Source organism: Muscardinus avellanarius (genome assembly GCF_963383645.1).
Source record: "Muscardinus avellanarius genome assembly, chromosome: 1".
Taxonomy (NCBI): domain Eukaryota; kingdom Metazoa; phylum Chordata; class Mammalia; order Rodentia; family Gliridae; genus Muscardinus; species Muscardinus avellanarius.
The window spans coordinates 226,283,224-226,307,193 of NC_137786.1; the positions used below are offsets into that span (position 1 = coordinate 226,283,224).

Here is a 23,970-nt window from a genome sequence, read left to right on the forward strand (position 1 = left end):
AACCGTACTTGGTTTTTGTTTTGTTTTGTTTTTTTTTTTGGTATTGGGGATTGAACCCAGTTTTTCTCCCTCTGAAGTACCTCCCGCCCTTTTTATTTTGAAACTGGGTCTTGCTAAGTTGCTGAGGGTCTTGACAATTGCTGAGGCTGGTCTTGAACCTGTGATCCACCTGTCTCAGCCTCCCAAGTGCTGGGATTACAGTTGTGTGTCACCAGGCCATGGCACCGGCACCAGACTTTGAATAGAAAGTGTGTCCATTGCCAGTACTATGGACCAAAGTGTCCCTTTGAAGTTCATCAATTGAGTTATATTGTGAGGGCTACTTTTTTTTTTTTTATATTTGAGATTGGACCCAGGGCCATTCTATCTCAGAGCTATACCACAGTTCTTTTTAACCTTTTTTTTTAATTTTGAAACAGGGTCTCACTAAGTTCCAGAGGCTTCCAACTTGCTATCTTCCCATCTCAGCCTCCCAAGTAGTGAGATCACAGGTGTATGCCACCAAGCCTCACTTAACCTTAAAAGAAAAGAAAACGAACAAACAAACAAAAATGGCTGGATGCAGTGGTGCAGTCCTGTAATCCTCACCTCCTTTACCTAATGTTGTTTACTCCTCACCCCACCACTCTCCATTCTATTGCCCTGATTTATTTTACACATAACACTGTGTGTGTGTGTGTGTGTGTGTGTGTGTGTGTGTGTGTTACAGGGGATTGAGTCCGGGGGCATTCAACCTGTGAGCTACACCCCTAACCCTATTTTAATTTTTGTTTTTATTTCAAAACAGGGTCTTGCTAGGTTGACGGGTCTTACTACTTGCTGAGTCTGTCCGCAAACTTGTGACCCCCCTTTCTCAGTATCCCAAATACTCAAATTAAGAATGTGCGCCACCGTGCCCAGCTTTACATAACACTTCTTATTTAGAATGGTATCATTCACTTATTTGTTATTTATTACCTGTTCTCTTTCTCTAGGATGTAAGTTTCACCATGTCAGGAACCTTTTATATCTTGTTTCCTTCTGTCTTTACTTTCAAGATTTGTAGGGGACACACAAAGTCAGTAGGCATTCAATAAATAAACATTAAATAAACTCTGGGGATTCCTGTGGAGGAAAGGCATGATGTGGTAACCTCGGGCTGCAGCGTCCCTCGGAGAGGATGTTTCAGGAGACTCCAGCTCTGTCTCTCAGGTCCCCCGTATAAGTAAGGATTCCTCACTCCGAGGAAGTCAGCACATAAGGATAACTCAGCAATAATTCAGTGAGCCTGTTTGTTCTTCAACAGTTGAAGGGAGAATGACTACATGGTGTACATACACAGTGGAATTTCCCTCAGCCATAAAGAAGGACAGAGGAAAATGGATGGAACTAGACAAGATTATGTTCAGAACTAGAGAAGATAATGCTTCTTTCTTTGGTGACTGAACCCAATGATGTTCTGCCTTTGAGCTCACCCCAGCCCTAATTTATTCTTTTTACTTTGAAACAGGGTCTCACTAAGTTGCTGAGGCTGGCTGCGAACCTGTGACACTCCTGTCTCAGTCTCCCAAGTACTGAAAATACATGCTTGTGCCACCACTCCCGGCTAGGTTCTGTCCTTTTTATTTTAATATTTATTTATTTATTTATTTATTTATTTATTTATTTATTTATTTATTTAGGCAGTACTGGGGATGGAACCCAGGGCATCTACCTCTGAGCTACACCACCAGCCCTATTTTTTATTCTTTATTTTGAAACAGGGTCTCACTGAGTTGCAAGGGCCTCACTAAGTAGGTGAGGCTGTCAGCAGACCTTTATCTTTTTCTTTCAACTTCCCAATGCTGATTACAAGTATGCCCCACCACACCAGCAGGTTTTGTGGGTTTTTTTTTAAATTAGGTAAAAAATTATAAAAATACATGCAAAGGTAATTTTTTCTCTTAGCAAATCATGTAACTGTGTGTGGTGTTTTACAACTTTGGCCCTAGTTACAAAGACATTTCAGTGTTGTAATTGTGTTTGGTCTTTAGCTTTCTTTGCTTGTTTTATTTTTATTTTTTATTTCTTTTTGCAGTACTGAGGATAGAACCCAGGGGTTTTCTACCTTGAGCTTGGAAACAGGGTCTCACTGAATTGCAAAGGGCCTCACTAAGTAGCTGAGGCTATCCACTAACTCAGATCCTTCTGTCTCAGCCTCCTAAATACTGGGAGTGGGTCGCCACGCCCGGCTTTTTGTTTGCTTGTTTTAATACTTCCCATGTTTCATTTCTGTCTTCTGGTTTCTTTTCTTAGTAAAGCCTTTAATTCACTGAATAAACATGGCATGCATATTTAAATTTTCTTTAACAGCTGGATATTTTAGTTCCTTCAGTGTTGGATAATGTATTTCTCTCTTTTAGATAAGAGTTGCTGCTAGAAATAGCCTTAAATAAATATTTTTAATTTTACTCACTAGCTTCTTGAGAACCGATTTACAGACATGAGGATTATAGGAATGCCATTTTTTTTTTTTTAGTTTTTATATTTCTTGTTCCCCACCGGTAGGTGAGGTGCTTTCTCCTATAGGGTGAAATGTGGGAAATCACTATTCTCCTATACATCCATGTTCACAGGCTGAAGCTTGCACAGGTGGGGTATGTGGGGACGAGGCTGTGGCAAGTCGCCATGAAGGAGCAGGTAAGTGTTTGCGATATGCAATCTGCAGCTGGAGCTAATCCATGATTGGGTTTTCTCATCTGTAAAGTATGGGTAACACCAGCACCACCCTCCTATGCTAAGAGAGGTGAATGGGTTAATTGGCAGACAGTGTTTCGCATAGTGCCCGACATCCAACATACCTTAGGCATTAATTTGTACTGCCGGAAACATCAGTAGACAATATGTTAGCTAGTATTCTTTTCCTATTTTTCCTTTACTGGCTTTTTGTTGAGCTGACATAACTGTTAAAAGAAAATTGAATTGCACTTACTCTATGCAAACACTGTATGAACGTGTGAAAAGACAAAGCAGCAGGCTTGGTGGCGCACGTCTGTAATGTCAGTAGTTGGAGGCTGAGACAGGAGGATTGAAGATTGGAAATGAGCCTCAGCAACTGAGCAAAACCCAGTTTCAAAATGAAAAATAAAAAATGCTGGGGGTGTAGCTGGGCAGTAGAATGCCCCTGGGTCCAATCCCCAGTACCAAACAAAGGACAAAGGAAACATAGATGCCTTGCTGGGGGCAGCTCAGTGTGCAGCGTGGCCGGTGGGTTGGAGCTGTGCACTCAGGAGGGGATGCAGGAGCGGGATGGGGATGCAGTGACCAGCCCAAGAGCAGGGAGGCAGCTGGGAGCTTCCCTGTCAGCACCCTCCCCTGAGGTGCTGGTGCTTCTGGCCCTGTGGCCACGGTTAGGCAGATCCCATGCAAGAGCTGATGTGTGGGGTAGTGTTCTTCAAGGGTGGGGGGAGGCAGGGCAAGCAGCTGGCCTGAAAAATCCACTTCAGCTCATGTCAGGGTAATTGGTGCTAAGCTACCCAGAGGAAGGACTAGCTGTCCATTCCTGCAGCGGCCGTTCTCTTACTGAAAACCTAGTGATCCGACATGATTAGATGAGGGCTTTTCCTAAGGGCTCTGTGTCAGTTGCTTGGGATGCTCTAAAAATTTGCAAAATGCTACATCCCAGTCTCTTGATTCCCTTTTTATTGTGTTGTGCTCATACTTACTTAAAATTATTAAAATATTAGCAGTTACTGAAAAAGATTGAAAAATGCAAAACAAGAAAAATGTCTTTAAACTTATCATTTAATGTCTGGATTCTTTTTGCAGGGCGGAGATCATAATCTCTTATCTCATTTTTTGCTTATAACTGTGTCACAAATATTTTCATGTTATTACATTGTCTTCATCAATATAATTAAAAATAATTAGTGCTGGGCATGGTGGTTCACACTTGTAATCCCAGTACTTTGGATGTTGAGACAAGAGAATCACAGGTTCAAGACCAGCTCCAGCAACTTAGTGAGACTCAGCCAACTAGTGAGACCTTGATTGAAAACAAACATATAGCCGGGCATGGTGGCGCACGCTTGTAATCCCTGAGCTTGGGAGGCGGAGACAGGAGGATCGCGCAGGTTCGAAGCCAGCCGCGCTAGTTTAAGAGACCCTGTTTCCAAATTTAAAAAAATTATAGAATTGGTCTGGGAATGTAGCCCGGAGGTAGAAGGGTTTCCAAGTACCCCAGTACCACCACCAAAAAGAAAACCCAAAAACAAAAAACAAAGAAAAACAAACATATAAGTGGCCTGGGGATGTATTTCAGAGATACAATGTCTCTGAATACACTTTTCACACACACACACACACACACACACACACACACACACACACACACACACATTAGTATTTTATCAATGTTCCTAGTATTCTATATAATGCTGTTTTAATTATTCCTTGTTAATGTATGTTGGGATTTTTTTTGTACTAGGTATTAAACTTGGGAATATTCTACCTCTAGGCTATACCTCAGCCCTATGTGTATATATATGTATGTGTGTATGTATTTATTTATTATTTTGTTATCCTGGACATTGAACCAAGGGATATTTTAGCTTCAAGCTTCACCCCAACCTTATTTTGTTTTTTATTTTGAAACAAAATCTCGCTAAGTTGGTGAGGGCCTCAGTAAGTCTCTGAGGCTGGTTGTGAAACTTCGATTGTCCTGTCTCAGTACCCCAAGTGCTGGGATTACAGGTATGCACCATCACACCTGGCAATGTTGTGATTTTTTTTTAAATATAGCGTATAAGGCTTTTGATGTTGTTCTAGTTATTGTTATATTTCAAATTCATATCTAATCTTAGACTACTGAAATATAATTATAAATTAAACATTAAAATGTTATTTTTTATCAGAAATAATCTAAGAATATGATAGAATGGTATAATGATTGCAAGCACTAACTAGTTTAGAAAATTATCAGGATACTGAAAAAATATAAATATCTAAAGTATTATTTTTTGCCGGGCGTGGTGGCGCATGCTTGTAATCCCAGCATTCTGGAAGCTGAGACTGGAGAATCGTGGTTCCTGGACAGCCTCATCTACTTAGTGAGGCCCTCCACAACTTAGTGAGACAATGTTTCAAAAATAAAAAATAAAAACTAGGACTGGGGGTGTAGCTTGGAGGTAGAATGCACTTGGGTTCTATCCCCAGTATTGCAAAAAAATTTTTTTTTCTAAAGCTTTGAGCTTTTCTGCTCATTATCAGCAAGCTTGTGAATGCTTGTTCCTCTACCACTTGGCCAGCATTATTTAAAAAGCCTCCTATTGCCGGGCATGGTGGCCCATGCTTGTAATCCCAGCATTTGGGAGGCTGGGACTGGAGGATAGTGGTTCTTGGCCAGCCTAGCTATTTAGTGAGGTCCTTTGCAACATAATAAGACCCTGTTTCAAAATAAAGAATCAAAAATAGGACTTGGGTATAGCTAAGGTAGAATGTCCCTGGGTTCCATCCCCAGTAATGAAAAGAACAACAACAACAACCAACCCCAAAGCATAACATCGTGGGCCATGCTTGTCATCCCAGTTCTTACACTGTAGGATCATTTGTTCTTAGTGAGGTCAATAACTTAGTGAGATCCTGTTTCAAAATAAAGATAAAATAGGACTGGGCATGTAGCTCAGAGGCAGAATGTCCCTAGATTCAGTTCACAGTACCACAAAATAAATAAATAGCCCCCAACAAAACTTGGTTTCTAGAATAGCAAACAAGAATTGGTGCTTGAATGCTGTAATTTGAAATTTTCTTGGTTCCATCCTTTTATTTTAGCGGAATAGTATTTTGGCCTTTCCTGGCCTTTCAGTATCTCCTGAAAAGTTCAATGCAAAGACCAGGCTGGCTGCTACCGTTGGCTGTGTGAACCTAATTGAATAGATAGACCCCACTGGGGCCTGGTGGTGCCCGCTTGTAATCCCAATACTTGGGAAGCTGAGAAAGAGGATTGCGGTTTTGTGAGTAGCCTCAGAAATTTAGTGAGGCCCTTTGCCAGTTAGTGAGATCCTGTTTCTAAATAATAATAAAAAAATTAAAAGGCTAGGGGTGTAGCCCAGAGGTAGAGTGATCCTGGGTTAAATCCCTAGTAACACACACACACACACACACACACACACACACACACACACACACAGAGAGCCACACAGTATAGATGGTTAGAATAGGAAGAAGTATGGTACTGTTGAGAAGTATGGTACTGTTGAGAAAATACTGTTGTATTTTTTTAAAAAAGAGCTGAGCATGGGGGTGCATGCCTGTAATACCTGTACTTAGGAGACTGAGACAGGAGGATTGCAGTTCAAGGATAGCCTTCGCAACACAGAGAGTCTCAGCAACTTAGTGAGACCTTGTTTGAAAACAAAACAAAACAAAACAAATATAAAAGGGCTAGGAGTGTAGCTCAAGGTAATCCAAATGCCCCTGGATTCCATTCCTTAGAGTACCACTACCAACAAAAACCCAAACAAAAATATAAATAATAAGAAGAGAGGCATTGTGGTGAATGCTTGTAATCTCAGCATTTGGGAGGCTGAGACAGGAGGCTCATGGTTGGCAGAGAGCCTCAGGTACGTAATGAGGCCCTTTGCAACTCAGTGAGACCCTGTTTCAAAATAAAAAAAAATAAATAAAAGGGCTGGGGATGTACCTTGAAGGTAAAATGCCCCTGGGTTCAATCCCAGGACCACACAATACACACACACACACACACACACACACACACACACACGAAAAAGAGGAAGAGATCAAGGAGAGAATGGAACAGCATGGGTACACTTAAAGAGAACCTATCAGCTGCCCAGCCTGGGTGTGGTGCTTCTAGACATGGGTGTCATTTAATTCTGACCACCACCTCTTCCCATGTTGGCTCACGATGACGATTGTGAAGCCCACAGCTTCTCTGAGGTCCCAGGGCTGGTCGGTGGAGCAGTGGGGAGCCAGGTGACCTTGCCTGAACTCCCAAGGAAGCACTAAGGATAGGCGCCCAGCGATGGCAGAGTGTGCTTGGGGTCCAGTTGGACCCGATGTCAAGAGAGTGATATCACCCACAGCCCTTTTCCTTGTTCCAGGTGTAATGGCAGAGGCAAACCAGACAGTGGTGGTGTATTTCCACTTCCGCCCCTTTTCCACAGACCCCACGGTGGCCCCCCTACTTTTTGTGGCCTTCCTGCTGTTGTACCTAGCAAGCCTCATTGAAAACTTCCTCCTCGGGCTCACGGTCTGGCACGATCACTCCCTGCACACCCCCATGTACTTCTTCCTCTTCGCGCTGGCCCTGGTGGAGTTGGTCTACTCCACCAACCTGGCTCCGTTGACCCTGGCTAGCATCCTGTCCATGGGGAAGATGCTCATCTCTCTCTCCAGCTGTGGGACCCAGATGTTCTTCTTCATCCTTCTGGCGGCTTCCGACTGTGCGCTGCTGGCTGTCATGGCCTACGACAGGTACTTGGCCATCTGTCACCCACTGCATTACAAGCTCCTCATGAGTGTGCAGCTCTGTAGGAAGATGACCTTGGGTTGTTTGGGGCTGGGGTTCCTCGTGTCACTGCCTTTGACCATCGTCATCTGTCGCCTTCCATTCTGCCGCCTCAGCGAGATCCAGCACTTCTTCTGTGACATCCCTGCTGTCCTGCGCCTGGCCTGCGCAGACACCCGGTTGTATGAGGCAGCTGTCTCTGCCCTTGGCGTGATCGCTGTGGCCGTCCCCTTCCTCCTCATCTGCCTCTCCTATGGGTGCATCGTGGCCACCATCCTGAGGATGAATTCTGCTGAGGGAAAACGCCGCGCCTTCTCCACCTGCTCCTCCCACCTCATCGTGGTGCTGCTGCAGTATGGCTGTGGCAGCCTCATCTACCTTCGGCCCAGCTCCAGCTACTCCCCAGAGGAGGGCCGCGCGGTGTCTCTGGTCTACGCCTTCTTCTCCCCAGTGCTGAACCCCTTGATCTACAGCATAAGGAACCGAGAGGTGACTGACGCCGTGAAGAGACTTCTGGCACGAATGCTGTGGGTCAGGGGGCCGGACATGTTCCTTCTTAGGAAAATCTTCCTCAAACCGGGAGTAGAGACATGACCCGAAGGAGAGGAACTCCACAGAGAAAAGGAAGGGGTGGGCAGTGAGCCCCACGGCTGTCTTGGCCTGTGACATGCAGACTGCACTAAGGGCTCCACTTCCTATTTGATCCCAAGGATGAAGCCCTGGATGGACTCCTTCCTTCTTAGCAGCCTCCTTTTCTCTCTTAGGGCGTAGAATAATGGCCTGCATAGGAATGTCAGAGAGGAGGAGAAGAGACACAAGGATGGGTAGGGTGGATGCCATCTGTTACCTCTCTAAAGGCATGAAGACCCCATGGGTTCTCAGATCCAAAATCCTGTTGAGCTTTCTCTTTGCCATGTAAGGACTGCTTGAGTCTCACGGCCTTAATAAAAGCTTTGTGGCTACCCTATGTGAGAGTGACCTTTCTCTTTCCACTAAATCGTACCTCTTTCACTGCCACTGAGTTTCATGTTTTAGAATTACGTGTATAAGTCTGCAAGTTTCCTTGGCGCAGAAGAAATGGCTTGCTCTTTCTTTTTGTGTGTGTGGCACATTGTCCTGTATATATAGGATACTATATAGTCCTGTATACTGCTCAGCTTTAGGATCCAAGGCACAAACTGAGCCTTAATAGTTTGCCATGTTGAAAGGGGATAATAATAATGACAGATCTCCTACCTCAAGGGATTATGATAGTCAAATGAGATAAGCATATGCAAAAATATAATAAGAAAGTACACAACAAACCATATGGTATATTTATATGGATGTGTATGCATGTGTGTATAGTGTACATACATTTTTTTGGATGCAGTTTAGTGGCCTTTGTTTGTAGTAATAGCTATTTAGGCGTCCAAAGCAGGAAGAGTTCTTGTGCCTAGGAACTTGATGCCAGCCTGGGCAACATTGTGAGACACTGTCTAATTAGAAAAAAGTATGTATCTTTGAAGCCCTTTGTCACTTGCAACTGAGCAGCTCTATATTTTTCAAGTCCCACCTTCCCAATGGCCACACCAGCTCTTCCCAGCGAAGGAGAGCCAGATGCTTCTCATTGTAGGATCTTAGGTGTTGTGATCCTCACAGGAGAATCCCCAAACCACAAGAGGCAATGGGCAGGGTTGTTATGGAGACTGGTGGAGAGGACCAGAGGGAGGACTGGGAATAGGGAAATGTATTCACAAGATATTGTTCTCTCTTTTGTGCACTGGAGATTGATTTGAGGAGATTCTATCTTGGGGCCACACCCCCAGCCCATTTTCCTTTTTATTTTCAAACAGGGCTATACTAAGTTGCTGCAGGCCTTGCTAAGTTACTGAGGCTGACTTTTAACCTGTTATCTTCCTGTCTCAGCCTCCCAACTACTGGGATTACAGTTGTGCGTCAACAGGCCATGTGGCCGCACCATACTTTGAATAGAAAGCGTGGCCATTGCAAATAGGGTCTTCTAGGGTGTTTCTTTGAAGTTAGTCACCTGAGTTGTATTATAAGATTTACTTTTTTAAAAACTGGGGATTGAACCCAGGGCCGCTATTCCTCTGGGTTACAACCATAGCCTTTTATAATTTTTCTATTTTTAAAACAGGTTCTCAGTAAGTTACAGAGGCTGGCTTCCCACCTGTGATCCTCCTTTCTAAGCCTCCCAAACCATCACAGGTGTGGGCCAACAAGCCTAACTTACTTAAAACAAAATTGGCTGAGTATGGTGATGTGCATGTATTTCAGCACTAGGGAAGCTGAGATAGGAAAACCACAGGTTCAAAGCCAGTCTCAGCAATTTAGTGAGTCCCGCTTTCAAAATGAAAAATATAATAGAGCTGATGATGTAGCCTGGACATCAAATACCCCTGGCTTCAATCCCCAACACCACAAACAAACAAACAAACAAACAAACAATATTCTCCCTCCCCCATAAAAAAAAAGAGAACAAATTAGGCAGATATAGCAATCTGTTAGACAGGAGCATCACATATGTATTTTCTCTTGCTTGTATACAGGCCTCCATATAATTGAGCTTCAACAAAGAAAAGAAGGAAGAGTGGGGTCAGGAGCTGGAGGAGCCTGGCTTGGGGCCAGTTGGCTTCTCAGGGGTCCCAGCCCCCTGCCGTCTCCTGGCCTCGCTTTTGTGACTATGCGTCTCTGAACTACAGTCAAGTGACCTCCTTACAGCACAAAGGCTAACACGCTGCTCCCACTAAAGCCTCTCGTGCTGCTGGCCGGGGCACTTCAGCCAATTCCTAACCTGCGGGCTCAGTGTCCCGCAGGATCTGTGGCTACGTCCTCCCTGATCTCTCCCCACTGCCTGCTCTTCTCCACCCACACTGCTCTTCCTGTGGTCCATGAAACCCCCAGGCAGCTCTTGCCCCAGGATCATTGCACAGGCTGGGCTCTCCCCAGAAGGCTCTTTCTTGGCTTTATGATTTCATAGTTTTCAAGCCTCTGTTCAAGTCTTTTTCCTAGGCAGATATTTTTCATCTCCTCTCACTAACATTGCCACTCAATACCCCACCATTCTCTATACTATGGCTCTGCTTTATTTTTTTACGCAGTTATTTTTATTTTAAAGCTGTCAATCTGCATGTATTTTGCAATACAGATTTCTTTCTTGATTTTTTCTTTGTTTATTTTATTTCTATCATCTTCTCCATTTCTTTTTATTAATCTTTTTAAAATTTTATTTATTTTTAATTTTTTATTGGTGCATTATATTAAAACATCATATTGGGGTGAAAAACTTGTGTGTACAAACATGTACACATAGCTGATTTAACCCCTACCAAATTTCTACCCCATTCCTTCCCTGTCCCTTCTTCCCTTGCTTGGCTTAGTGATTGACTTTGATATGTTTAAGTACATTGTGTGTTTTAGAGATTTTCCTCTTCCCCCTCCTTTCTTCTCCTTTAGGTTGTCTTGTTTGCTCCTCTATAGGATTTCCCCCTTCAAGAGTTTCTCCTATGACCCATTTCTCCCTAACTCTCACATAATAGAGAAAGCATCTGATTTCTTATTTTTTGTGACCGACTAATCTCACTTAGCATAATGTCCTCCAGTTCCATCCATTTCCCTGAAAATGATGTAATTAAGTTTTTTTTTGATGGCTGAGTAAAATTCAATTGTGCACATATCCCACAGTTTTGTAATCCATTCATCTGTTGATGGACATCTTGGCTGTTTCCATAGTTTGGCAATGGTGAATTGTGCAGCTATGAACATAGATACACATGCATTAGTTTGGTAGTTTGGCTTCCTTTCTTTTGGGTAGATACCCAACAGTAGTATTGCTGGATCAAATGGTAGGTTTGTTCCCATTCTTCTGAGGATTCTCCATACTGTTTTCCAAAGTGGTTGCACTAATTTGCAATCCCACCAACAATGTCTTAGAGTTCCCACTTCTCCACATTCTCTCCAGCATCTTTTGTTGTTTGTGTTTTGAATGATTGCCATTCTAGTTGTAGTTAGGTGAAATCTCAGGGTAGTTTTGATTTGCATCTCTCTGATTGCCAGTGATGTTGAGCATTTTTTCATGCATTTATTGGCCATTTGAATTTCTTCTTTTGTGAAGTGTCTATTTAGTTCATTTGCCCATTTTGTTATTGGATGCTTTGTTTGCTTAGTGTTGAGTTTCTTGAGTTCTCTGTATATTCTAGATATTAGTCCTCTATTGGTGGTGTATGTGGCAAAAATCTTCTCTCATTCTGTTGGCTCTCAATTGAGGTTCTTGACAGTTTCTTTTGCTGAACAGAAGCTCTTCAGTTTCATGCAATCCCATGTATTGAGCCTCCTTTTAATTTGTTGTGCCTTTGGGGTCTTGTTGAGAGTGTTTATCTGTGCCTAAGTGTTGCAGTGTTGGACCTATGCCCTCTTCAAGGAGCTTCAAGGCCTCTGGTTTGATTTCTAAGTCTTGATCCATCTTGAGTTGAGTTTTGTATAGGGTGAGAAAGTGGGATTAATTTCCAATTTTCTGCATATGGTTAACCAGTTTTGCCAACACCATTTGTTGAAGAGGCTATCTTTTTTCCAGTGTATGTTTTTGGCCCCTTTGTAAAAAATCAATTGGCTGGCCAGGTGTAGTGGCGCACACTTGTAATCCCCGCGCTTGGGAGGCGGAGACAGGAGGATCGCGCTGGTTCGGAGCCAGCCACGCTGGCTTAAGAGACCCTGTTTCCAAATAAAAAATTAAAAAATAGGTCTGGGAGTGTAGCCCGTGGGAGTGTATCCCAGAGGTAGAAGGGCTTCCAGGAACCCCAGTACCACCAAAAAAAAAAAAAAAAAAATCAATTGGCTGAAAGTGTGTGGACTTGTTTCTGGGTCTTCTATTCTGCTCCATTGGTCTATGTATATATTTTTTTTTTGCCAGTACCATGCTGTTTTTATTACAATGGCTTTGTAGTATAGTTTAAAGTCAGGTATTGTGATTCCTTCTGCATGGTTTTTGTTGCTGAGAACTACCTTGGCTATTCTGGGCTTTTTGTTATTCCAGATAAATTGAAGGACTGATTTTTCTATGTCGGTGAGAAATGATCTTGGTAGTTTAATGGGCATTGCGTTAAATCTGTAGATCACTTTTGGAAGGATGGCCATTTTAATGATATTTATTCTGCCATCCATGAACATGGAAGATCCTTCCATCTTCTAAGATCTTGTTCGATTTCTTTTTTCAGTGTTTTATAATTTTCTTTGTAGAGATCTTTTACCTTCTTGGTCAAGATTATTCCTAGGTATTTTATTTTTTGTGGGAGATCCTGAGTGGAAGTGTTTTCTGAATTTCTTTTTCAGTGGATTTATGGTTGGTGTACAGGAAGGCTTCTGATTTTTTAATATTGATTTTGTATCCAGATACTTTGCTGAATTTGTTGATCAGTTCTATAAGCCTTTTGGTTGAGTTTGTTGGGTTTTCTAAATATAGTATCATGTCATCTGCAAATAGTGAAAGCTTGAGTTCTTCTTTTCCTATTTGTACTCCTTTGATTTCCTTTTCTTGCCTTATTGCTCTGGCTAGAGTCTCTAGTACTATATTGAAGAGAAGTGGTGATAGTGGACATCCTTGTCTCATTCCAGTTTTTAGGGGGAATTCTTGAAGTTTTTCCCCATTTAATATGATGTTGGCAGTGGGCTTATTGTAGATTGCCTTAATGATATTGAGATATGTTCCTTCTATTCCAATTCTCTGCAATGTTTTTTTTTATCATAAATGAATGTTGAGTTTTATCAAATATTTTTTCAGCGTCTTTTGAAATGATTATGTGATTTTTGTCTTTGCTTCTGTTTATATGATGAATTACATGGATTGATTTTCGTATATTGAACCAGCCTTGCATCCTTGGGATGAACCCTACCTGGTCATGGTGAATGATTTTCTTGATGTGGTTTTGAATGCATGTTGCTAGTATTTTGTTTAATAGTTTTACATCCAAGTTCATCAGAGATATAGGCCTATAGTTTTCCTTCCTTGAACTGTCTTTGTTCGGTTTGGGTATTAGTGTGATATTGGCTTCATAGAATGTATTTGGGAGAGTCCCGTTTTTTTCTATTTTGTGAAATATTTTGAGTAGTATTGGGGTTAGCTCTTCTATAAAAGTTTTATAGAATTCACTTGGGAAACCATCTGGTCCTGGGCTTTTCTTTGATGGTAAGCTCTTTATTGCTGTTTCAATCTCTTTGATTGTTATTGGTTAGTTTACGCGTTCTATATGTTCTTGACTCAGTTTAGGAAGCTTGTATTTATCTAGGAAGTTGTCGATTTCCTCCAGTTTTCCATTTTGTTGGAGTATAGTTTTTCAAAGTAGTTTCTGATAATCCTCTGGATTTCTACAATGTCAGTAGTAATGTCTCCTTTTTCATCCCTTATCTTCATAATTTGGGTTGATTCTCTCTTTTTTTAGTTAGGTTTGCTAGTATTTTATCAATCTTGTTAATGTTTTCAAGAAACCAGCTTTTGGTTTTGTTGATTTTCTGTATTTTTTATTCTCTCATTAATTTCTTCTCTAATTTTAATAATTTCCCATCTTCTGCTGGCTTTGAGGTTCAATTGCTCTTGCTTTTCAAGGGGTTTGAGGTGTGTCATTAGGCTATTTATTTGAAGATTTTCTCTTTTTCTTATGTGAGCACTCAGTGCTATAAATTTTCCTCTTAATACTGCCTTCAAAGTGTCCCAGAGGTTTTGATATGTTGTATCTTTATTTTCATTTGTTTCTAGAAATTTCTTTATTTCACCTCTTACATCTTCTATGACCCATTCTTCATTCAGAAGTGTGGTGTTCAGTCTCCACATGTTTATGTTGTTTCTCTGGGTCTTCCAATAGTTGATTTCTAGTTTCATTCCATTATGGTCTGAAATGACACAGGGAAGTATGTAACATTTTTTAAATTTGCTAGTGCTCATTTTGTGTCCCAGGATGTGATCTATTTTGGAGAAGGTTCTGTGAGCAGCTGAGAAAAATGTAAACTCTGCTGTAGTTGGGTGAAATATTCTATATGTGTCCAACAGGTCCATTTGGTTAATGGTGTTCTTTAGTTCTGAGGCATCTTTACTGACCCTTTGCCTGGAAGATCAGTCTAGTATTGTGAGAGGTGTGTTGAAATCTCCCAGTATTATTGTGTTGGGATTTATGTGTGATTTCATGTCACAAAGAGTTTGATTTATGAAAGTAGCTACACCTACGTTTGGGGCATAGATGTTGACTATTGTTATTTCCTCTTGCTGTATTATACCTTTTACCAGTAAAATATGACCTTCTTTGTCTCTTCTAATAAGTTTGAGTTTGAAGTCTAACTTGTCTGATATCATAGTTGCTACTCCTGCTTGTCTTCGAGTACCATTAGCATGGATTACCTTGTTCCAGCCCTTTACCTTGAGTTTGTTACTATCTTTACTTGTAAGCAGCAAATGGATGGATTCTGGTTTTTAATCCATTTTGCCACTTTATGTCTTTTTATTGGGGAGTTGAGGCTGTTTACATTCATTGTGATTATAGAGAGATAATTTTTAATTCCTAACATGTTAAGATTTTATTTCTGTTTGAGATACTGTTTATTTTTCTTTGCTTAGTTGTCTGTTGGATGGGAAATCTTGTTTCTTTGGTTCTGGCATGTATTACCTGTTTCTTCTTTGCAGTTAATCTCCTTGAGTATTTTCTCTAGCGCTGGTTTTGAAGACAAAAATTCCTTCAGTTTCTGTTTGTCATGGAAGCTTCTTATTTCCCCATCTAATTTGATAGATAGTTTTGCTGGGTAGGAAATTTTTGGCTGGAAGTTGTTTTCTTTCAGAGTTTGGAATATGTTACTCCAAGCCCTTCTGGCTCTCATGACTTGGTTTGGGAAGTCTGGAGTGATTCTAATTGGTTTGCCTCTGAATGTCACGTGGCCTTTTGTTTTTGTTGCCTTTAAGATTCTCTCCTTGGCTTCCACATTAGTCATTTTGACAATTATGTGGCATGGGGATCCTCTTCTCTGATCCTGTCTAAAGGGAGTTCTATAAGTTTCCTGGACCTGTGTATCGACCTCTTGCTCTATGTTTGGAAATTTTTCTGCTATTACTTCCTTGAAGAGATTATTGATCGAATTTTTTTTTTCTAAATTAGAAACTATGTGTTCATTTTTGGAATGATCATCTTCTAGAAGCGGGATTCTATTCTCCATGTGGTCTAATCTGTTGTCTATACTTTGAATTGAGGCCTTTATTTCAATGATTGCATCCTTTATCTCTTTTTGACTCTCCCTGAATTCTTTTCAAAAGTCCTCTATTATTTCTAAAGTTATTTTCCTGATTTGATCTTCTAGAGATCTCTGGATTTCTGTGTTATCAGGTTCTGATGTTGTGGGCTTGTGGGCATTCATTGCTCTATTGTTATTTCTCTTTCCCATGATTTTGGAAGTTTGTGCCTTCTCTGGGTTCTTCCCTGGGTCACTACGACTTCACTTAAGGTGCTCTGGATCTCAAGTTTGTGGTATCTCAGTCACCACTACTCCTTTACTGGGTTGTATTGCAAAGTCTCAGACCCAGGGTGTCAATCGAGGCTGCTTTAGACCATGGGGGGTGCCAGGTTGGGTGTTTTCCCGTGTGGAGTTGTGACTGTGGTGTGATATCTCTGCCACCGCCACTCCCCCACTGGGTTGGACTGCAAAAATCTTTGACCCAGGGAGACTATCTGCGCAAGTCCCTGGGAGTGCAGTACTGGGATTTCTCCTCTAGGGGCCGCAGTTTGACTCACAGTTGTTGAGTGCACTGATGGAGCTGTAGTGGACTCAGTGAATTCGCTGCTGCCGCTGCTGGCAATACAACACTGCTGCCACGCCTTTGGCCGTGAGGGTGGCGTATTTCTTCTCTGGTTTTGAGCTCCGCTCTGAGTCCCTGAAGGTTGTGCTGAGCCCAGCCCTTGGGCGCTTTAGACACTCTTTGCACCAAAAAAACTGCTGACTGCCGCCCGGCTGTTCAGCAGCTGCTCACCTCGGCTCGCTGTCCACCCCTCCTCTCTGGAGCCTGGTGGCTGTTTGAGTGCGTTGGTCTGGAGCCCTCCATTGATCTCGCCACTGCTGCCGGCAGTAAGGTGCTGCTGCTGCATCCTCGGCCGTGAGGCCGGTGTACCTCCTCTCTGGATTTGAACTCTGTTCTGAGTCTCCCTCCTCTCTGGAGCCTGGTGCTGTGAGGGAAGATGGAGCCCGCACTGCTCTGTGCTGCTGCTCTGGCCGCAGCACTGCGGGATGGTTTCCTTCTGGTGTCTCGTTTTTCCAGCCCTCTTTTTCTCTGTCCCTTGTATTTACAGTTTTTATTTCTTTGATGATGGTGTTTTCTGACTCTGAAAGGCACTGGTTTTGTGGTGATAGAGATCGATTGTTAGCGGTACTAGTAACCGCTGCTTTTCTCTGTCGCCATCCTGGCTCTGCTTTATTGTGCACATAACACTTCCTATCTAGAAAGATATTCCTTATTTATTTACTTATATATTTATTTTGCAACATAGGGTTGGAACCCAGGGGCATTCTACCTCTGAGCTACACCCCTAGCCATATTTTTTTATTCTTTATTTGGAAAAAGGTTACACTAAATTGCAGAGGGCCTCACTAAGTCGATGAGATGGGCCACAAACCTGTGATTCTCCTGTCTCAGCTTCCTGAGTACTGAGATTACAAGCCTGTGCCACTACATCCGGGAATATTGTTTATTTTCTCATTTATCATCTATTCTATTTTTAGGATGTAATCTTCATAATATGAGGAATCTTTAATATCTTGTTTCATTCTATCTCTCTATTCCCAAGATTTGTAGGGGACACACAAAGTCAGTAGGCATTCAGTAAATAAACATTAATGATATTCAGTAAATAAACTCAGTGGGGATTCCTGTGGAGGAAAGGAATGATGTGGTAACCTCAGGCTGCAGCATCCCTCGGAGAGGACGTTTCAGGAGACTCCAGCTCTGTCTCTCAGGTCCCCCGTATAAGTAAGGATTCCTCACTCCAAGGAAGTCAGCACATAAGGATAACTCAGCGATAACTCAGTGAGCCTGTTTGATCTTCCACAGTTGAAGGGAGAATGGCTATGTGGTGTACATACACAGTGGAATTTCCCTCAGCCATCAAGAAGGACAGAGGACAATGGATAGAACTAGACAAGATTATGCTGAGTAAGATCAGCCAATCTCAGGAAGTCAAGGGTCGAATGTTTTCTCTCATCTGTGGAAGCTAGAGAGAACAGGGGAAGCCAAAGGGACGTCGGATAAGTGAGGAGAGAGTCAGGAGAGTAGTGGCAGGGAGCTGGAGGGTGGGCAGGAAGAACTGATGGAAGCAATATTTGAATTATGCTTGGGGCAGTCTCACTGTTATGTATGGGGAGGGTCGGGGCGTGGGTGGGACCTCAAGGGACCCACACCAGACCTCTGTGCAAGTTTGCTGTGTGACTTGAAACTTACCATGATGTATAATCATAATGTACTATTAAAATATAAAAAAGGGCTGGGCTAGTAGCATTTCTGAGGGTAGTCTTTACTACCATTCCTCTGCTGATAATGATAATGATGATGATGATGATGATGATGATGATGATGATAATAATAAACAATAATAATAGAAGCATCCACTTGTGATGGTTAACCAGGCTGAGGTAAGATTTTTTTTTCTTATTTCTTTCTTTGGTGACTGAACCCAAAGGTGTTCTACCTTTGAGCTACACCCCCAGCCCCATTTTATTCTTTTTACTTCAAAAGAGGGTCTCACTAATTTCCATGGTGCCTAAGTGGCTGAGGCTGGCCTGTGATCCTCCTATCTCAGCCTCCCGAGTACTGGGATTATAAGATTGAGCCATCACTCCCAGCTAGGTTCTGTCTTTTTAAAGAAAAAATTAAGTAAACAAGTTTTTAAAAATATTATGAAAAATATGCAAAGTAATTTTTTTCTCTTAGCAATACATATTTATAACTGTGTGTGGTGTATTACTATTTTGGTTCTAGCTACAAAGACATTTCGGTGTTGTAATTGTGTTTGGTCTTTAGCTTTCTTTGCTTATTTTTAAACTGACATTTCTTCATTCATATTTCCTGTATTTTGTTTCTGTGTTCTGGTTTCTTTTAATTTGCAGAATTAAATTGCCTTTTAATTTGCAGAATTAACATAGCATGTATATTTAATTTTTCTTTAACAGCTGGATATTTTAGTTCCTTCAGTTCTGGATAATCTGTTTCTTTCTTTTAGACAAGAGTTGCTGCTAGAAATAGCCTTAAATAAATATTTTTAACTTTACTCACTAGCTTCTTGAGAATCGATTTACAGACATGAGGATTTTAGGAATACCATTTTTTTTCTTTTAGTTTCTGTATTTCTTGTTCTTCACCGGTAGGTGAGGTGCTTTCTCCTATAGGGTGAAATGTGGGAAATCACTATTCTCCTATACATCCATGTTCACAGGCTGAAGCTTGCACAGGTGAGGGATGTGGGGACGAGGCCATGGCAAGTCGCCATGAAGGAGCAGGTAAGTGTTTGCGATATGCAATCTGTAGCTGGAGCTAATCTGTGACTGGCTTTTCTCATCTGTAGAGTGAGGGTAAGACCAACACCATCCTCCTATGCTAAGAGAGGTGAATGGGTTAATTGGCAGACAGTGTTTAGCATAGTGCCCGACATCCAACAAACATTAGGCATTAATTGTAATGCCAGAAACATCAGTAGACAATATGTTAGCTAGTATTCTTTTCTAATTTTTCCCCTACTGCCTTTTTGTTGAGCTGACTTTTTTTTTTTTTTTCTTTTTCTTTTTGCTGTGCTGGGGCTGAAACCCAGAGACATTCTACCTCCAAGCCACACCCAGCCCTAATTTTTTATTCTTTATTTTGAAACAGGGTCTCACTGAGTTGCAAAGGGCCTCACTAAGTAGCCAAGGCTGTCTGTGAACGTGATCCTCCTCCTGTCTCAGCCTCCCAAATGCTGGGATTACGAGTATGTGCTACCATGCCGGGCTGACATATTAAAAGCAAATTGAGTTGCACTTACTCAAAACAATGTATGAGCTTGTGAAAAGACAAAACAGCAGGCTTTGTGGTGCATGTCTGTAATGTCAGAAGTTTGGAGCCTGAAAAAAGAGGATTGCAGGTGGAAACAACCTTAGCAATTGAGCGAGACCCTGTTTCAAAATAAAAAATAAAAAAGGCTGGGGGTGTAGCTGGGCAGTAGAATGCCCCTGGGTCCAATCCCCAGTACCAAACAAAGGACAAAGGAAACATAGATGCCTTGCTGGGGGCAGCTCAGTGTGCAGCGTGGCCGGTGGGATGGAGCTGTGCACTCAGGAGGGGATGCAGGAGCGGGATGGGGATGCAGTGACCAGCCCAAGAGCAGGGAGGCAGCTGGGAGCTTCCCTGTCAGCACCCTCGCCTGAGGTGCTGGTGCTTCTGGCCCTGTGGCCACGGTTAGGCAGATCCCATGCAAGAGCTGATGTGTGGGGTAGTGTTCTTAAAGGGTGGGGGGAGGCAGGGCAAGCAGCTGGCCTGAAAAATCCACTTCAGCTCATGTCAGGGTAATTGGTGCTAAGCTACCTAGAGGAAGGACTAGCTGTCCATTCCTGCAGCGGCCGTTCTCTTACTGAAAACCTAGTGATCCGACATGATTAGATGAGGGCTTTTCCTAAGGGCTCTGTGTCAGTTGCTTGGGATGCTCTAAAAATTTGCAAAATGCTACATCACAGTCCCTTGATTCCCATTTTATTGTTTTATGTTTATACTTACTTAAAATTATAAAAATATTGATGGTTATGAAAAATGCAAAACAAGAACAATAAATAAAACCTGGATTCTTTTTGCAGGGTGGAGATCATAATCTCTTATCTCATTTTTTGCTTACAATTGTGTCACAGATATTTTCACATTATTACATTGTCTTCATAAATATAATTGAAAATAATTAAGTGCGTGGCATGGTGATGCACACCTGTAATCCTAGTACTTGGGAAGCTGAGACACGAGAATCACAGGTTCAAGACCAGCCCCAACAACTTAGTGAGAATCAGCAAAGTAGTGAGACACTGTTTCAAACAAAAATAAAAAGTAGCCTTGGAGAAGAATGCTTCTGGGTAGACTCTCAATATCTCTGACACACACACACACACACACACACACACACACACACACACGTATTTTATCAGAGTTTCCTAGTATTCTATATTAGGTTGTTTTCACTATTCCGTGCTAAAATAAGCTGTAATTCTCTTTTGTACTAAGGATTGAACTCAGGAGTATTCTACCCCTTTGGGCTATACCTCAGCCCTTTGTATTTATTATTATTATTATTATTATTATTATTATTATTATTATTTTGTGGTACTGGGGATTGACCCAAGGGGCATTCTACCTCCAAACTTCACCCCAACCTTATTTTGTTTTAAAACAAAATCTTGCTAAGTTGATGAAGGCCTCACTAAGTCTCTGAGGCTGGTCATGAAACTGCAATCCTCCTGACTCTGCATCCCAAGTGCTGGGAATCCAGGTACGCACCACCACACCTGCAAATGCTGTGACTTTAAAAAAAAATTTGGGGTATAAATCTTTTGATGCTGCTCTATTCATTGTTATATTTCAGATCCATATCTCATCTTAGACTACTGTAGTATAATTAATAAATTTAAATTTAAACTGCTAGTTTTAAAAATATCAAATCGTATTAAGGAATGGCATAATGATTGCAAGCACTATCTAGTTTGGAGAATTGTCAGGATCCTGACAATGTATGAGCATATAAAATATTAACTTTTCCTAAAGCTTTAAGCTTTTCTGCTCTCTGTCAGCAATCTTGCAAAGGCTTGTTTCCCTACCCCTTGGCCAGCACTGAGGATCATTGTTTAAAAGGGCCCCAAAGCAGGGCGTGGTGGCACATGCTTGTAATCCCCGCGCTTGGGAGGTGGGGTACCGCGCAGACAGGAGGATCGCGCAGGTGCGAAGCCAGCCTCGCTGGCTTAAGTGATCCTGTTTCCAAATAAAAATATATATTAAAAAAATAGGTCTGGGAGTGTAGCCCGGGGGTAGAAGGATTTCCAGGAACCCCAGTACCACAAAAATTAATTAAATAAAAGGGCCCCAAGTGCCCCCCAAAGCATAGCATAGTGGGCCATGCTTGTAATCCCAGTACTGAGACAGCAGGATCATGTGTTCAAGACCAGAGCCAGCAACTTAGTGAGACCATGTTTCAAAAATAAATAAATAAATAAACAGGGCTGGGCATGAAGCTCAGAGGTAGAATGCCCCTGGGTTCAATCCATAGTATCACAAAATAAGCAAATAGCCCCAAACAAAACCCAATAGTAAAGCCTGGCTTCTTGAAAAACAAACAGAAATTGGTGCTTGACTGCTTTAATTTGAAATTTTCCATCTCTCTATTAGAGAAGAATAGTATTTTTGGCCTGAGCTGGCCTTTCAGTATTCTCTACAACGGTCAATGCAAAGACCACACTGGCCGCCACCTTTGTTTCTTTGAACCTAATAGGATAGGTAGACCTTATCTTGGCATAGTGGCATATGCTTGTAATCCCAATACTTTGGAGGCTGAGAAAGAAGGATTGCAGGTTTGTTCCAAGCCTCAGGCACTTAGTGAGGTGCTGTTTATTTATATGAAAAAAACTTAAAAAGGCTGGGGGTATAGCTCACAGATAGAGTGACACAGTACTACACACACACACACACACACACACACACACACACACACACATGCAACACCCTAAATTAAATGTAAGTAATTAGTTAGAATATAAAGAGGTATGGAAATGATTTGAATTTATTTAAAAGGGGAGCTGGGCATGGTGGTATACACTACAATCTCAATATTTGGGAGGCTGAGACAGGAATATTAGAGTTAAAAGACAGCTTCAGCAACATAAAGACTCTCAGTAATGTGGTAAGATCATGTTTGAGAACAACAACAAAAAAAGGGGCTAGAAGTGTAATTCAGAGATAATTTAAATGCCCCTGGATCCCATCCCTTATAACATTACCACCCCCAACAAAACCCTAAACATATATATATGTATATGTATATGTATATATGTATATATACATACACACACACACACATATATATATATATATATATATATATATTTATATTTATATGGGAGATCCAGGGGAAAATGGGACAGCATGGACACACTTAGAGAGAACCTACTGCCTGCCCAGCCTGGGCGTGGTGCTCCTAGACATGGGTGTCATTTAATACTGACCACCACTCTGAGCGGGGGTCACCCTCTCCCCACGTTGGCTCGCAATGACGATTGTGAAGCCCACAGCTTCTCTGAGGTCCCAGGGCTGGTCGGTGGAGCATCGGGGAGCCAGGTGACCTTGCCTGAGCTCCCAAGAAAGCACCAAGGATAGGCGCCCAGCGATGGCAGAGTGTGCTTGGGGTCCAGTTGGACCCGATGTCAAGAGAGTGATGTCACCCACAGCCCTTTTCCTTGTTCCAGGTGTAATGGCAGAGGCAAACCAGACAGTGGTGGTGTATTTCCACTTCCGCCCCTTTTCCACAGACCCCACGGTGGCCCCCCTACTTTTTGTGGCCTTCCTGCTGTTGTACCTAGCAAGCCTCATTGAAAACTTCCTCCTCGGGCTCACGGTCTGGCACGATCACTCCCTGCACACCCCCATGTACTTCTTCCTCTTCGCGCTGGCCCTGGTGGAGTTGGTCTACTCCACCAACCTGGCTCCGTTGACCCTGGCTAGCATCCTGTCCATGGGGAAGATGCTCATCTCTCTCTCCAGCTGTGGGACCCAGATGTTCTTCTTCATCCTTCTGGCGGCTTCCGACTGTGCGCTGCTGGCTGTCATGGCCTACGACAGGTACTTGGCCATCTGTCACCCACTGCATTACAAGCTCCTCATGAGTGTGCAGCTCTGTAGGAAGATGACCTTGGGTTGTTTGGGGCTGGGATTCCTCGTGTCACTGCCTTTGACCATCGTCATCTGTCGCCTTCCATTCTGCCGCCTCAGCGAGATCCAGCACTTCTTCTGTGACATCCCTGCTGTCCTGCGCCTGGCCTGCGCAGACACCCGGTTGTATGAGGCAGCTGTCTCTGCCCTTGGCGTGATCGCTGTGGCCGTCCCCTTCCTCCTCATCTGCCTCTCCTATGGGTGCATCGTGGCCACCATCCTGAGGATGAATTCTGCTGAGGGAAAACGCCGCGCCTTCTCCACCTGCTCCTCCCACCTCATCGTGGTGCTGCTGCAGTATGGCTGTGGCAGCCTCATCTACCTTCGGCCCAGCTCCAGCTACTCCCCAGAGGAGGGCCGCGCGGTGTCTCTGGTCTACGCCTTCTTCTCCCCAGTGCTGAACCCCTTGATCTACAGCATAAGGAACCGAGAGGTGATTGACGCCGTGAAGAGACTTCTGGCACGAATGCTGTGGGTCAGGGGGTCAGACATGTTCCTTCTTAGGAAAATCTTCCTCAAACCGGGAGTAGAGACATGA

At 42.6% G+C, this 23,970-nt stretch overlaps 2 protein-coding genes across 2 annotated transcripts; both read left to right on the forward strand.

Annotated features, from left to right (window-relative positions):
- Positions 1-7,072: 7,072 nt before the first annotated feature.
- Positions 7,073-8,127, forward strand: LOC308260413 (olfactory receptor 10V1-like; the record flags this gene model as incomplete). Its single annotated transcript, XM_080691704.1, is given in 2 exon segments — positions 7,073-8,045; positions 8,048-8,127. Coding segments are annotated over 2 exon segments (1,041 nt in total). The 5' UTR covers positions 7,073-7,084.
- A 14,835-nt stretch (positions 8,128-22,962) lies between these two features.
- On the forward strand, positions 22,963-23,970 carry LOC308260424 (olfactory receptor 10V1-like; the record flags this gene model as incomplete). The annotated part of the gene is made up of 1 exon (XM_080691714.1): positions 22,963-23,970. The coding sequence occupies exon 1, from the start codon at positions 22,975-22,977 to the stop codon at positions 23,968-23,970; it is 996 nt and encodes a 331-aa protein (XP_080547840.1). The 5' UTR covers positions 22,963-22,974.